A 16,941-nucleotide genomic window follows, 5' to 3' on the forward strand; every position below is an offset into this window, starting at 1 on the left:
AGGTTGCTCCAAGGAAAGGACCATGCCTTGTAGTACCAGACTGTTTGTTTCATTGTTAGGTGTGAATTTCCCTTAGATGAAATGCCGGTTTGCAGCTGATTCAGATATGTTTTATATAGTCTTTGTATATTGGTAGAACTAAACATACTGAATTTCAGATTTTTATATGATTAAAAATGTATATACGTCATTAGATGTGACTCTGAGCTTGCTACTACTGGCTTTCTCCTAGAGGAAATTAACTTTCTGCAATTTCTAATGCTTTTTTTCTTATTTTTTCCCCATGGTTGTTTTCTGTTTTTCAACATTGATCTGTAACATCTGAACAATCTTGAGATACCTTTGTGTAATTTCACTGTGTTCTTTGTTTTGATATGTAAATGGGTTTTTTGTGTGTATGTGTGTCTTGTTTTAGCTTTGTTGTATGTGTGGATGTGCTACAAGTGAGAAAAATTAAGCAAGTTATTTCCTGCTCATTTTTCCTTTTCAGTTTTTTTTTTTTTTTTTTTTTTTTTCCGTTAGCCTTGCTTTGCTCTTGTACCCTGAGGCCTTGTGGATCTACCATTCCCAGCCCATTTTGTTGCCCCTCCCACCACAACAGGAAAAGACGCTGTGTCGTTTCAGTCCTGATTACATTTGCCAATATCTTTTTTGATTTCCATTTTACTTTCAATGTTTTTCATTCACATCAAAGATGATGAGACAGAATCTACAGAAACATCTGTCCTGAAAAGTCACCTGGTTAATGAAGTTCCTGTCCTAGCAAGTCCGGACTTGCTCTCTGAAGTTTCTGAGATGAAACAAGATTTGATCAAAATGACCGCCATCTTGACCACAGATGTGTCTGATAAGGCAGGTTCTATTAAAGTGAAGGAGCTGGTGAAGGCTGCTGAGGAAGAGCCAGGAGAGCCTTTTGAAATCGTTGAAAGAGTTAAAGAGGACTTAGAGAAAGTGAATGCAATCCTGAGAAGTGGAACCTGCACCAGAGATGAAGGCAGTGTGCAGCGCTCTCGGTCTGAGAGAGGATTAGTGGAAGAGGAATGGGTTATTGTCAGTGATGAGGAAATAGAAGAGGCTAAGCAAAAAGCACCTTTAGAAATCACTGAATATCCATGTGTAGAAGTTAGAGTAGATAAAGCCATCAAAGGAAAAGTAGAGAAAGACTCAACTGGGCTAGTGAACCACCTTACTGACGATCTGAATTCCCATGTGCCTCTTCCCAAAGAGCAGCCACAGACAGTTCAAGATAAGGCAGGGAAGAAAAGTGAGGCTGTGTCTGTTGGCAGGAGCTCTGAAAAGGAAGGGAAAGACAAACCCCCAGATGAGACACAGAGTACACAGAAACACAAACCAAGCTTGGGAATAAAGAAGCCAGTGAGAAGGAAATTAAAAGAAAAGCAGAAACAAAAAGAGGAAGGTTTACAAGCTAGTGCAGAGAAAGCTGAACTTAAAAAAGGTAGTTCAGAAGAGTCATTAGATGAAGACCCAGGTTTAGCCCCTGAACCTCTTCCCACTGCCAAGGCCACATCTCCTTTGATAGAAGAAACTCCCATTGGTTCCATAAAGGACAAAGTAAAGGCCCTTCAGAAGCGAGTGGAGGATGAACAGAAAGGCCGAAGCAAGTTGCCCATCAGAGTCAAAGGCAAGGAGGACGTACCAAAAAAAACCACCCACAGGACACATCCAGCTGCGTCACCCTCTCTGAAGTCAGAGAAACATGCACCAGGATCTCCGTCCTCTAAAACAGAAAGACACTCTGCTCTTTCCTCTTCTGCAAAAACTGAAAGGCACCCTCCAGTATCACCATCAAGTAAAACTGAGAAACACTCACCTGTGTCACCCTCTGCGAAAATGGAAAGACATTCCCCTGTGTCATCGTCTAGTAAAGCTGAGAAACACTCACCTGTATCACCCTCGACAAAAACTGAAAGGCACTCCCCTGTGTCATCTACAAAAACAGAAAGACATCCGCCTATTTCGCCTTCAGGCAAAGCAGACAAACGTCCACCTGTATCACCCTCTGGGAGAACAGAAAAACACCCACCAGTATCCCCTGGGAGAACAGAAAAACGCTTGCCTGTTTCACCCTCTGGAAGAACAGACAAGCACCCACCTGTATCAACCACTGGGAAAACCGAGAAGCACCTGCCTGTGTCACCTTCTGGCAAAACAGAAAAGCAACCACCTGTATCCCCCACTTCAAAAACAGAGAGGATCGAGGAAACCATGTCTGTTCGGGAGTTGATGAAGGCTTTTCAGTCAGGTCAGGACCCTTCTAAACATAAAACTGGACTCTTTGAGCACAAATCAGCAAAACAAAAGCAGCCACAAGAGAAAGGTAAAGTTCGGGTAGAAAAAGAAAAGGGGCCAATATCAACCCAGAGAGAAACGCAGAAAACAGAGAATCAGACCATCAAACGAGGTCAGAGACTCCCGGTAACGGGCGTGACAGACTCCAAAAGAGGAGTTCGTGCTTCTTCCATAGGGATAAAGAAAGAAGATGCAGTCGCAGAAAAGGAGAAAAGTCTCAGCCGCAAAATACCTGAACCTGTTCAGTCAGCACCTGAAGAAGAAAGCCACAGAGAGAGCGAAGTCTCCAAAGAAAAGATGGCTGATGAGCAGGGAGATATGGATCTCCAGATCAGCCCAGACAGGAAAACCTCCACTGACTTCTCTGCAGTCATTAAGCAAGAGTTGGAAGACAATGACAAATACCAACAATTCCGACTGAGTGAGGAGACGGAAAAGGCACAGCTTCACTTAGACCAAGTACTCACTAGTCCTTTCAACACGACATTTCCCCTCGACTACATGAAAGAGGAGTTCCTTCCAGCTCTGTCTTTACAGAGCGGTGCTTTAGATGGCAGTTCTGAAAGCCTAAAGAACGAGGCGGTAGCAGGCTCTCCGTGTGGCAGCCTGATGGAGGGGACCCCTCAGATTAGTTCAGAAGAAAGCTATAAGCATGAGGGCCTAGCAGAGACCCCCGAGACGAGCCCAGAAAGTCTTTCTTTCTCACCAAAGAAAAGTGAGGAGCAAATTGGGGAAACAAAGGAAACCCCCAAGGTAGAAACCACCACAGAAATTCATACAGAAAAAGAGCATTCTGCAACCAAAGACATTGCTGGTGGCTCTGAAGAGCAAGGTGCAACAGTCACTGAGGGCTCAGAGACCTCTACTGAGGGTTTTCAGAAAGAGGCCACTCTAGAGTCTCCCAAAGACACAGGTCCCCAAAGAGAAGATGATTGTGCAGACAGCTGTAGTGTAGCTTTAGCAAAAGAGACACCCACAGGACTGACTGAGGAGGCAGGCTGTGATGAAAGTCAATGTACCTTTGGCAGTTCAGCCCACAAGACACAAACTGATAGTGAGGCTCAGGAATCCACAGCCACGTTAGAGGAGACAGAGGCCTTGGTGATGCCTGAGGCTTCTGAAAAGACAGATACAGGAACTGAGTCAAAGCCTCAGGGAGTCATTAGAAGTCCTCAAGGGTTAGAACTTGCACTCCCTAGCCGAGATAGTGAAGTCCTCAGCGCTGTGGCTGATGACTCATTAGCAGTGAGCCACAAAGACTCTCTGGAAGCCAGCCCTGTGCTAGAAGATAACTCCTCACACAAAACCCCTGATTCTCTGGAACCAAGTCCTCTGAAAGAATCCCCTTGCCGTGACTCTCTGGAAAGCAGCCCTGTGGAACCAAAGATGAAGGCTGGAATTTTTCCAAGTCACTTTCCTCTTCCTGCAGCTGTTGCCAAAACAGAACTCTTGACGGAAGTGGCCTCTGTGCGGTCCCGGCTACTCCGAGACCCTGACGGCAGCGCTGAGGATGACAGTCTTGAGCAGACATCGCTCATGGAGAGCTCAGGGAAGAGCCCCCTTTCTCCTGACACCCCCAGCTCTGAGGAAGTCAGCTACGAGGTTACACCCAAAACCACAGATGTAAGTACACCAAAACCAGCTGTGATTCATGAATGTGTAGAGGAGGATGATTCAGAAAATGGGGAGAAAAAGAGGTTCACACCTGAAGAAGAGATGTTTAAAATGGTAACCAAAATCAAAACTTTTGATGAACTTGAACAGGAAGCAAAGCAGAAAAGGGACTACAAAAAAGAACCCAAACAAGAAGAATCTTCTTCATCCTCTGACCCAGATGCTGACTGTTCAGCAGATGTGGATGAACTGAAACATACAGGGAGTGAGGAGGTTGAAAGTGGTGTCCCTGTATTAGTAACTTCGGAGAGCAGGAAGGTGTCTTCCTCATCAGAAAGTGAACCTGAGCTGACACAGCTAAAAAAAGGTGCTGACTCAGGTCTCTTACCAGAACCAGTGATTCGAGTTCAACCGCCTTCTCCACTTCCATCCAGCATGGACTCCAATTCTAGTCCAGAAGAAGTACAATTCCAGCCTATCGTTTCCAAACAATATACTTTCAAGATGAGTGAAGACACTCAGGAAGAACCAGGCAAATCAGAAGAAGAAAAAGTTTCTGAATCCCATTTAGCTGAAGACAGTCATGCAGTTTCCAATGAGGGTGCAGACAGGTCTTATGATAAGCTAAACAGAGACACTGATCAGCCAAAAACCTGTGATGGCCATGGATGTGAGGCCATGAGTCCTAGCAGCTCAGCTGCTCCTGCCTCTTCAGGTCTGCAGAGTCCGACTGGTGATGATGTTGATGAACAGCCAGTCATCTATAAAGAATCATTAGCTCTCCAAGGCACTCATGAAAAAGACACAGAAGGAAAAGAGCTTGATGTTTCTACAGTAGAATCTTCCCGAGTAGATTGCCCGAGTGAAAACTTTTCATCTTCGTCCTCTTTCCCTCATTGTTTGGTATCTGAAGGAAAAGAATTGGATGAAGACGTATCTGCCACATCTTTTACTCAAAAAACAGAGGTCACAAAAACTGATGAAACATTTGAGAACTTAACAAAGGACTGCCCCACTCAAGACTCATCCATTACTACTCAAACAGATAGATTTTCCATGGATGTTCCCATGTCCGATCTAGCCGAGACTGATGAAATCTATGATCCCCAAATCACTAGCCCTTATGAAAATGTCCCTTCCCAATCTTTTTTCTCTAGTGAAGAAAGCAAAACCCAGACAGATGCAGATCACCCCACAAATTTTCACTCTTGCGAAGTGTATTCTGTTACCATCACATCCTCTGCTGAAGACGTTGTAGTGGCAAGCTCCTCTGGTGGAACTGTTTTAAGCAAAGAATCTAATTTTGAGAGCCAGAGCCTAAAAATGGAATCCCAACAAGGAAGTACCTTGTGGGAAATTCAATCAGACAGTGCCTCTTCATCTCTCGAGCCTACTGTGTCAGCTACAACAGCAGTTGTTGGTGAACAAATAAGCAAAGTCATCATCACAAAAACTGATGTGGATTCTGATTCCTGGAGTGAAATTCGGGAAGATGATGAAGCCTTTGAGGCTCGTGTGAAAGAGGAAGAACAAAAGATATTTGGTTTGATGGTAGACAGACAATCACAGGGTACCACCCCTGACACCACTCCTGCTAGGACCCCAACTGAAGAGGGGACCCCAACAAGTGAGCAAAACCCATTTCTGTTTCAGGAAGGAAAATTGTTTGAAATGACCCGAAGTGGTGCCATCGATATGACCAAAAGGTCCTATGCAGATGAAAGTTTTCACTTTTTCCAAATTGGTCAGGAATCCAGGGAAGAGACTCCCTCTGAAGATGTGAAAGAAGAGGCTGCTGGGGCTGAGCCGCTACAGCTGGAGGCATCAGTTGAGTCACTAGTGCATTCAGAATCGAAAGAAACAGTGGATAATGAAGCAGACTTACTTCCAGATGACCTGAGTGAGGAAGTAGAGGAAATACCTGCTTCAGATGCTCAACTTAACTCCCAAATGGGGATTTCAGCCTCCATTGAAACACTGACAAAAGAAACCGTTAGTGTAGGGATCAAGGACCTCTCCACCATGCAAACGGGTGATACACCTCATCTGTCTGATGTAAAGCAGGTATCCTGCCCCGACTCTTCTGAACTAGTTGTACAAGCCCAGTTAGATTTTTCCACAGTCACCAGGTCTGTTTATTCAGATAAGGGTGATGCTTCTCCGGATTCTTCCCCAGAAGAACAGAAATCAGTGATTGAAATTCCTACTGCACCCATGGAGAATGTGCCTTCTACTGAAAGCAAATCCAAAATTCCTGTAAGGACTATGCCCACTTCCACCCCAGCACTTTCATCTGCAGAGTATGAGAGTTCACTCTCTGAAGATTTTCTATCCAGTGTAGATGAAGAAAATAAGGAGGATGAAGCAAAACCAAAGTCCAAACTCCCTGTCAAAGTACCCCTCCAAAGAGTCGAACAGCAGCTCTCAGATCTAGACACCACTGTCCAGAAGACAGTGGCTTCTCAGGGACAGGACATGACAAGCATCACACCAGATAATAGGAGCAAATCTGAATCTGATGCTAGTTCTTTGGACTCAAAGATCAAATGCCCAGTAAAAACCAGAAGTTACACTGAGACAGAAACAGAGAGCAGAGAGAGGGCAGAGGAACTTGAGTTAGAATCAGAAGAAGGGGTCACACGACCAAAGGTACTTGCATCCCGATTGCCAGTTAAGAGCAGAAGCACCACATCTTCCTGCAGGGGGGGCATGAGCCCCACAAAAGAAAGTAAGGAGCATTTCTTTGACCTTTACAGAAATTCCATAGAATTCTTTGAGGAGATTAGTGATGAGGCTTCCAAGTTAGTGGATAGGCTGACACAGTCAGAGAGGGAGCAGGAACTAGTTTCAGACGATGAAAGTAGTAGTGCCCTGGAAGTTTCAGTAATTGAAAATCTGCCACCTGTTGAGACCGAGCACTCAGTTCCTGAGGACATCTTTGACACAAGGCCCATTTGGGATGAGTCTATTGAGACTCTGATTGAACGCATCCCTGATGAAAATGGCCATGACCATGCTGAAGGTATTTGCCAGCCACTGGGATTCCCTGTGCTACGCATGTCATAAAATTGATATAGTTTCTTTGTATGTTTGTTTTATTTGATGATTTGTGTCTCATTTTCTTTAAGCTTTCTGTAGTGGCTAATGTGTTTGTGTAAGCCCTTTGTGTTTTGTGCTTTCTTTGTATACTCTTGTCTAAGAAAACAATCTCAAGATTGAGTAATGAGAATGCTTATGGAAAACATAAACATAATAACCAGGCAACAGTGATCTTGCCTTTCTGTAGCCTCTGCACGTAATAAGGCCATGCGAGCTTTGAGTTTTGTTGTTCTGAAGTCCCAAGCTTAGACTCAAATTAAGCACTTTTGCACATGAATACATTGGATTTTGTTTCATAGCATAAAGACTCATCGCTTTTCTTCTTACCTTTGCATACTTTAAAATAATTTGTACTTACAATTTTGTAATCATTAGGAAGCCATTTGCTTGTGAAGATTTCACGTAACATGAAATTCTAATTGTTGTGGATCTGTTTTTGATTCAGAAAGGTTGGATTTCAGATACCATTGGTAAATACTTTAAGCAAACAAACCTAAGGTAAAAATATGCTTTTCATTTATGTGGTAGATGAATGGAGAATGTATTCAAATTAGATGCAGCAGACAACAAAAACTCAAACTTTGCACAGTTTAAGTTGACTGTGAGGGGATGATGGCTCTTTGAGTTATAAAAAAGGAAACCATAGATGGCTTTGAAAAGTAGCCTGTGTTCTTCCAATATCTCTACAATGAAGACTGTTATTCCTAAATTTGGGTTATGCAAAATTTCCTATGCCATGGTGTAAAATGCTGTCCATCAATCAGTGGGAGTTAAAATGAATGGGAAAATTATAGTTTATAGGAGTAAGTAGTATATAAGCTTAATAGAAAGCAGGCAGAAACTTTGTCCAAAAGATATATGCATACAAATACAATATACACATATAAATGCATTTGCTTTTATACTCGTTTCTACAAGGTCACCAGGACCAAGGCAAATGTTGTTTCTGGCCACACTGATCAGGATGGTCTGATCAACTCATGATTGAGATCTCTTGTGCCTCTCTGATGTGATTCCTTTCAGACATGACCTGGAAATGATCTATCCCTCCACAAGCAATAATAGGAGGTCCTAGTCAATTGCTCCACTTCTGCATCCCATTTATGATTTCTCTGGTGTTTCATGAAGAAGATGATGATCTTCTGGTGGGCAGTATTCTCTCTGATAATTTTTTTAAAAAGTCATAACTGCTAGAAATCAGCAACTTATATAATTATGTCTAGTAACTAGTCTTGATTAAAGAGATATGGAAGCAGATGGTTTTCATGATTCATATTAGATCTATTCCCCATTCCACCCCAGAAATCAGACACACAGTATGATCTGAAATGTAATATATAGTTAGTGCTTTCAAATATTTGGAGAAGTGACTTCCTTTCTTTGAATGAATCAGTACTGTGGTTCCTCTCCTGTCATAGACAACCTTTGGCCATTCTGTTTTTGACCTTCTCCAGATCCACAGGATGAGCAGGAACGGATCGAGGAAAGGCTGGCTTATATTGCTGATCACCTTGGCTTCAGCTGGACAGGTAAAAAGAATGTGACCCAGTTTTCCAATAAAACATGACATAGATGCATCAATCAAGTATCATTGACAACATAAAAGTACCCCCACCCCTTTCTTGAGAAAGAATATATGAAAAGAAGAATAAACTAACAACTAGAAAACCTGGGCTCTGCATCAGTTAATGGTATAGCCCAGGGCAGGCCTTTTGTCATCTCTGAAATTTAGAGTAATAAAACTTTCTATTTGAAGATTTAGACAACATAGCAACCTTCAGGAACCTTCTTTGGCAGTTGTAGAGATCTAAATTGGGGGAGATTATTATGTTTCATAACAATTTTAGATGTAATTATTATCAAATTTAATGTGAAATTTAACCAGGGCTACTTCTTTTAGATACCGTATGTCAAAAATTTTCATAGTAAACAACACTAAAATTTGCTTTGGCTAAGTGTTAAAGCACACATGAATGAGATATTTTACTAATATTTTTGAGAAATGAGAGTTTTTAAGTATAGAAATTTTATGTTAATTTATTAAGAAAAAGTGAAATCTAAAATTAATATGCTTTATAAATTATGATTTGTAGGTTTTAAAAACCATACTTTTTCATCTACCTGTGACTTAACCTATTAAAGCAAGATTGTCAGTCTGGTTTTATTTTTTTAAGTCTTTTTTTTTAATATCACTGTGACTATTTCAAAGAGACAAACATTATAAAGTAATATTCTTTTCCTTTCAATTTCTTAGATTTGGTGATGAATAGGAGCCAGTAATACTCATAAAGATAATTAATAATTTAGAGTAGATGACTAGAAACAGGAGGAGTAGCCATTTTCTCACTTTTAATGATTTTAAAGTAATTCTTACATACTGATCAAACTTAATTAATTCGGGGATTTGGGGAGACAATGGTACCAAGCTCTCCCTGACTGACTTACTAGATAACATTCAGAAGTATTTCTTTTGCTCTTTAAATATGTTTGTATCCATACCTACATATTAAATGCAATATGTATATATTTGGTAAACATTGAAACCTACCACCATATAGAATGACATAAAATGATAAGTAAATATGGCTCTCATACCTTCTCTGTCTTCTAGCCTTGTGCCTCAGAGGTAACTGCTAATACTTTCTCATGCTTTTAGAAAAAAATATACAATGCTTATATTTATGCCTGTTATTTAAAAGTAAGAAAAATATTTACTGAATAATGTTCCTCATAAATAGTCTGTTAACATAGAGATATGTATTTCATTCTTTTAAGGGGCTATTTAATTCCACTATATGGAAGTTCTATAATTTTGTCAATGGCCCTTGTTGATGGGCTTTAGATGGTTTCCTGGTAATGGCAAAAAGTATTCTTGTGCATTGGTATATTTTTGTGAGCATATCTATAGGGTATATCCTTAGAAGTAGAATTGCTGGGGAAAAAGATACATATATTTTTAATTTTGAAAGATATTGTCAAATTTTCTTCAAAAGAAGTCACCCCATTTACACACCAACACACACCCCATAATGTATAAGCATCCATGTGTAATAGTTTGTTTATTGTTTTGTGTGTTTTGTTTTATAGAGAGAGGATCTTGCTCTATTGTCTAGGTCAGAGTGTAGTGGCACAATCATAGCTCACTATAACTTCAAACTCCCAGGCTCAAGTGATCCTCCAGCCCCAGCCTCCTGAGTTGCTAGGACCTCAGGCAAACTCTACCACACACAGCTAATTATTTATAATTATTTTTTGTAAAGATGGGATCTCACTATGTGGCCCAGGCTGGTCTTTAGCTTCTGAACTCAAGCAGCCCCTACTACTTTAGCCTCCTAAAGTTCTAGGATTACAGGCATGAGCTACTGGGGCCTACTCAATCCCTATGGAATATTAATAGAATTCAAAGGAAGACTTTGTGTCTTCTTCCCTGGATCAATTAATGTTTCCTCGACCTCTTATTCACATGACATCAAATCAAATAAAGGAATTTATCTAACCACCATAATATAGCTACAATTAGTATTTATCAAAGTATCCAGAAAAAGGATTTATAATACTCAAAGTATCACCTATGTTCATTAAAGGGAAAATTTTTTTTTCTCTTGTTATCAGTCATTTATTTTCCATTATCTTGCTTAAAAGTATAAGCAAGTATTAATGATCTCATTTGCATTTTGGAATCAAATGGGCCTGAATTATACATATCTTATCATCACTACCTCACATTTACTATTTTCAGTATGCAGAGATCAATTCTATACCCAGTTTTCGGGGGAAAAAATCCACACTTAATACTAGAAGATAAAAGGCATATAAGAGTCACTTCTAATATGTAGAAATAAAAGAACCCAAATACTCACTGCAATATAAAGAACACATTGTTTACAAAATCACAAAGCAAGTTGTAGAGACTAGAACTTTGATGTTAATGTGTTTACAAAGTAGTATTTTATCTTCTAGAATTGGCAAGAGAACTGGATTTCACTGAGGAGCAAATTCATCAAATTCGAATTGAAAATCCCAACTCTCTTCAAGACCAGAGTCATGCACTGCTGAAGTACTGGTTGGAGAGGGATGGGAAGCATGCTACAGGTAAGTGGGGAACTATGTGTATATTGCGCTAAAGTTGGACATGTCTTGCTCAACAGCCGCATCTTGCAAATTCAGTAAAACAGTAAAGTAACAAATGCCATTAATTGAAGTGCAACAAGTCATTGAGTAATATCATTTTGTTCAATGTCATTTCCTTATAACATTGATGAGAAAAAATAATCAATTCCCAGCAAGGCCACTGTTTGTGTATAGTTTTTGTATCCTCTCCATATTTGCGTGGCTATTTCCTCAGTACTCCGGTTTCCTCCCACATCCCAAAGATGTGCACATTAATTTCACTGATGTTTCTGCATTGTCCCAGTCTGAGTGGGTGTGGGTGTGTGTGAAAGCACCCTACAATGGGATGGTATCCTCTCCCAGGTTGATTCCCATGCAAAGTGCTCTGAGCTGCTAGGTTAAGTTCCAGCCACTTGAGATCCTGAACTGAATAAGGGGATTGGGAAAAGAAAGAAAAAAAGCAAGCATGAATGAATGAATACAAATTATTGTCAAATAAAAATGCATACAGTGTATGATAATTATACAAGTGCATGAAATAAATGATGCCTTAGGAAAGTGCTCAGCAAGCCCATCATATTTGTTATTGTTTGTTTATGAACGGCATGGTGGGAGGTGCTCCTTACATTTTTCACTTTGTGAAGGTTTATTCCTTGATTGAACTCCACCACCACTATGACCACTATCACTACTGGTTCCTCAAAAATTGAATAATTATCTGACTTATATTTATTAATCTTTCTTAAATCTATGTGTAACTCATTTTCACTTCAGTGTTTAGTATTCCAAATGTTTGGGGTTTTATTTAGAAGTTTGACAGTGTTTTGTGACCAGAATATTGTTTTCTAAGAACCTACCAATGATGTTGAGTGAAAACTTAGTGAACTCCTCTAAGCAAATGAGAACAAGTTACTGTCACTTCTAAAGTATGCATGTCGCATAAAGACTCTTGCATGATATGTGTATGAACAGCATTAAGTGCAGGAAATGATAACAGCCCTCACTTTTAACAGTAATGTTACTCAAGCCCTAATGTTTTTTAAATATTGATAAGTGAACATAATTGCTTTATTTAGCATTGTTTCTTGATAGTGCATTACCTCTGTTTCTGCTTCCTTTACTCACAAATAACATCCAGTCTACATTTATCATTCCTTCTCTTTACGTTCTTCTAAGTAGGAGTGTCAGATTTAGCAAATAAAAACAGAACAGCGCCCAGTTAAATTTAAGTCTCAGGTGGTCAGAAAATATGTTTTTAGCATAAACATGTCCCATGTAATATTTGGGGCATATTTATACTAAAGAAGTGTTTTTTTTGATCTGCAATTCAGGTATGACAGGTGTCCTGTATGTTATCTGACAATTGTATGTTTAGGGCTTGTGCCCATGCTGTGCCACCTTTTTTGTACATATCTCTTTTGTCTGTTTGCTTATTTGTACAAAGACATTTAATTAGGCTTTGATTGTTTCCTATACAGATATGAAAAATTCAGTAAGGCAGTTGAGTGAAAAAGATTTTTAAAGGAGTACCTCTCAGTTGTGATAAATGCTCTTTCTCTAATATGTTAGATACCAACCTCATTGAATGTCTCACCAAGATCAACCGAATGGACATTGTTCATCTCATGGAGACCAACACAGAACCTCTCCAGGAGCGCATCAGTCATAGTTACGCAGAAATTGAACAGACCATTACACTGGATCATAGTGAAGGTCAAACATTGTGTGTGTGTGTGTGTGTGTGTGTGTGTGTGTGTGTGTGTGTGTGTATTGTGTCTGTGTGTGGTTAATTGAGGCACTGGACATACTGTTTTTTTTCATTCAGAAGGTAGACCATGACCTGTGGTGATCATACATTCTTTTTCTTGCTACCCTGAGGCTTTCCTCCCTGTTGAATAGAACCCTCCCACCTCTGCTTCATGCTTGTTCTTTGTTATTTCACAGATGACAGAATGATCCATTGAATCCCCTTTCCTCAATTCCATGGTGGCACTTCTTACATATATTTTTTACTCTGCCTTAGCCATGCATTTCTAGGCGCACAACTAGGATTATATCACTACCAATGACTGTACATTTTCTCTTTTATTTCTGAACCAACAGTTCTTCAGACCTGCAGGGACCTCCAGCCATTGGCCCTACCACCTTTTCAATATCAAAGTTTCCCTAACCTATTCTCATTCATTTGTGGTCTCTAACACTATTTTTTTTTTCTCTCTTTTATCTCTATTTTACATGTTCTCTTCTTCCTTCAAACCTTGTCTCTTTTCTTTATTTATTCCCAGCCGATGACCACGCTTCATATTTCTTAGAAAAATAAGAATAACCAGAAGCAAATGTGTATATTTTGCTACCACAAATCTACCAACATGAGTGTATCCCAATGCATATACTTACTCTGCATTCCATCCTATTAAAATGGACAAAATTTCGTTACTTTGCTAAAGCCATCATCTCTTGTTTTGTACTAGATTTCATCTCCTTTTACCCAATCAGGGACTCCATTCCTGCACCTATCCATTTTGGCTTCCTTCCACTAGACTGTACCCAACAGCATTAAACCGTGCTTTAATAGATGCCATCTTTAAAAACAAAACAAAGCAAATAACTCCTTTTACCCTGTATGTCCCCCTGGTATTATTGCTGTTACTCTATTTGTTTTATAGGAAACCTCTTAAAACAACAGTTTGAATTTCCTTTCTCTGCGTCCTCTTCCCATTCCCTCTAGAACTCTCTCTATAATTCACTCTAGTCAATCTTTTAAAATTCACCTGTTGTTTCCTCATGGTCAAATTTAGCAGGAAGTTCTCAGTCTTCAACTTACTTTGCCTCTGAGTAACATTTGGCATGAATACTGAAGGCTTTCTTCTGAAAACACTTTCTCTGCTTAATTTTCATGACATTCTTATTCGCTTCTTCTTCGTCTTTTTTTTTTTTTTTCTACTTTACTGGATGTTTCTCCTGAGTCTTTTCGTTCTGTGTCAGCTTACTTCTCGTGGATGTAAGTGATGATGTATCTGAGTGTTGAGCAAAAGCCTCATGGCTTTTCCCCATCTCCCACCACTCTCTCTGTCTCACTGCTCCTTCATGCCTGGCCTCCTTGCCATTCCTGGAGAACCCTCTGCATTCTCCTGTTTCAGGGCCCTGGTATTTTCTGCTCTCTCCACCCTAGCATGTTCTTTCCTCAGATCAACATATAACTTTTTCTCTCACTTTCCTCAGATCAACATATAACTTTTTCTCTCAAATATCACCTCCTAAGCGGAACCTTAGGACAAGTCTATTTAAAATACTAACCCCATTTATCCTCTACCTTTATCCTGGTTTACTTTTCTCCCAGTATTTATCACAAATGTATATCTGCAGAAATGCAAGTTCAGTGAGGACAGAAGCTTTTTCTATCTTGTTCACTGCTATATGTCCAGCATTTAAGCAACACATACTACAAAATGGATACTCAAAATGTATCTGTTGAATACATGAATAAATAGATGAATGCCAGTCACTCCTCTGCTAAACATCTTTCAATGACTCCTCATTTCCTTGGATATGATAAAATTCCTTAGCCTGTCAAAAGAGACTCTACATAAAAAGAGTACTATCCTCATAGTGTTAGAGTGAGGATTAATCAAGCTAATACTTGCAATGCACTTGGAATTGTGCCTATTAGCCATTATTTATTATGATAATTGTTGACTGTCACTCTTCTTACTCTTTAGATTCTATGCTTTGACTATCAGTCAATTCCTGCTTACCATTAGGTCTCCTTAGCATGTAACACACTCTGCATTTCCTTTCCAAATCCTAAGCCCATGTTAAGTGCTCCCACACTCATTGACTGGCACCTGTGGCCCAGTTGCTGTGCAATGGAATTGACTCTTACTTGTCTGGACTCTTCTACGTGATCAGTATCTTGAAGGTGGACATGGTGTCTTCTTCATCTTTATAATCCGTGGGCTTATCTCAGGATGTAGCACATAGTAGTTACTTAATAAATATCCATTCAGTATAAGTAAGCTTCAACTAAATACTTAAATCATTCTCCCTTTAGGGTTCTCAGTACTTCAAGAGGAGTTATGCACTGCACAGCACAAGCAGAAAGAGGAGCAAGCTGTTTCTAAAGAAAGCGAGATCTGCGATCACCCTCCTATTGTCTCAGAGGAAGACATTTCTGTTGGTTATTCCACATTTCAGGATGGCATCCCCAAAACTGAAGGGGACAGCTCATCCGCAGCACTCTTTCCCCAAACTCACAAGGAGCAAGTTCAACAGGATTTCTCAGGGAAAATGCAAGACCTGCCTGAAGAGTCATCTCTGGAATATCAGCAGGAATATTTGTGAGTTTCCAAAGAAAGCCTGTCAAATATAATTCCATAGATACAGGCTAATGTGGGTGCCAGGTATATGTAAGCGTAACTGGTTTTTAAATAATTTTAAAATGACCCTATCCATCATAAGTGCCAGAGCTAAAGGGGAAAAAAAGCATTAACATGTAAGAGACATAATTGTGACAGTGTTGTGTGGCACAGACATATAAGAACCAACTTCCAGAGCTGTGACTTTGAACAAGTCCTTAAGTGCTTTAAATATTCATTTCCACATCTATAAAGTATAGTAATAATACATACCTGACTCATCTCACAGGGTCAAAAGTATAGTGTGTCTATGAAAGCATCATCTAAACTATAAAATTCCCTGTAGATGACATGGCCATGACTTGTAATATTGCTGCACCTCATTTGCTCTGTAGTGCTTCCGTCGTGGAGCTCATGGTGCCATTGCTGGCTGGAAGTATGAGCAGCGATGATGGAGATACCACAGCCAATGGTGCATTTCAACCAAGCTATGAGGGGACTAACCATAGAAGTGTAAATGCAATGCAAACTAGCCACATAGAAGAAAAGACTATTAAAATGAGGTGGAATAGAGTTGGGGTGGAAATAGAGAGAAGTGTTCTGAAGAGCTTCTGGCTAAAAGAAACCACGGAGCCTAACTCTCCTCAGATTTAAGTTCTGGCCTTTATGGAAATCAAAAAGAAAGAGTTGTTTAATTGACACTGATGGTCCAGAAAAAGAAAACAAATCATGAGGAAGGCCAACATATCCCTCACCCTGAAGTCTGAGAATAGGGTGTCATGTGATTGTATCAAAGCATTCCCTTGTCATTTGGTGAGTTTTGCGGTCACTGACATGAGAAGAGAATGAAATGCATAATGAAATTCTCTCTTCTTCCCCAGAGCCACCCTTGTCCTATCATCCTGTAGGTTTTAAGAGTGAGCATAAAGAAAATGTAAGAAAGAAGGAGAAGGACCAAGGAAAAGATGGGAAGAAGAGGAGAGGATAACAGAGACATTTTAGGCATTTAATATCTATGGAGTGACCAAAAAAAAAAAATGCACTAAATACCAAAAGAGGGCACAGAAGAGGCCAAGAATCTTCTTATTTAGTAGTTGAGATTATATAAGGTTACACTGGAGTAGCTCCGGACTATATCAATGAAAAAAGTTTCCATGTCAACAGATGCCTCTATTATGAAATAGTTTTTCAGAGGTACTCTAAGAATTTCCTTGTATTTATAGTTATGAAAACTATATTAGCATGGAGATTTATTTAATTCTGCCAAATTGTGATTCTTGCTTCAAAAGCCTTATTATCTACAAACCTTTACATAAAACTCCTCGCATCCCCAATATCACCTTGAGTTAGAAAAGATGAAGCTATAACTTATCTACATTGTAGAGGCTGGGTAAGTGTAATACATTTTAGGATCATATTTATCTTTAGAATAATACATCACTCTCTGCCAATG

General features: G+C 39.7%; 1 protein-coding gene across 50 annotated transcripts in view; it reads left to right on the forward strand.

Annotated features, from left to right (window-relative positions):
* The window catches only part of ANK2 (ankyrin 2), a 699,003-nt gene that overhangs the window by 668,054 nt on the left and 14,008 nt on the right, over positions 1 to 16,941 (forward strand). For 40 of the 50 annotated variants that reach the window (XM_074396618.1, XM_074396591.1, XM_074396603.1 and 37 more), the window contains 4 exons: positions 8,478 to 8,552; positions 10,984 to 11,115; positions 12,703 to 12,846; positions 15,185 to 15,470. In XM_074396618.1, the coding sequence (XP_074252719.1) occupies positions 8,478 to 8,552; positions 10,984 to 11,115; positions 12,703 to 12,846; positions 15,185 to 15,470 (637 nt within the window). Of the gene's footprint in view, positions 1 to 694; positions 6,947 to 8,477; positions 8,553 to 10,983; positions 11,116 to 12,702; positions 12,847 to 15,184; positions 15,471 to 16,941 lie in introns of all 50 variants that reach the window. The other 10 variants (XM_074396581.1, XM_074396584.1, XM_074396585.1 and 7 more) reach the window with 1 other exon arrangement.

This window comes from Saimiri boliviensis, chromosome 3, assembly GCF_048565385.1.
Source record: "Saimiri boliviensis isolate mSaiBol1 chromosome 3, mSaiBol1.pri, whole genome shotgun sequence".
NCBI lineage: Eukaryota > Metazoa > Chordata > Mammalia > Primates > Cebidae > Saimiri > Saimiri boliviensis.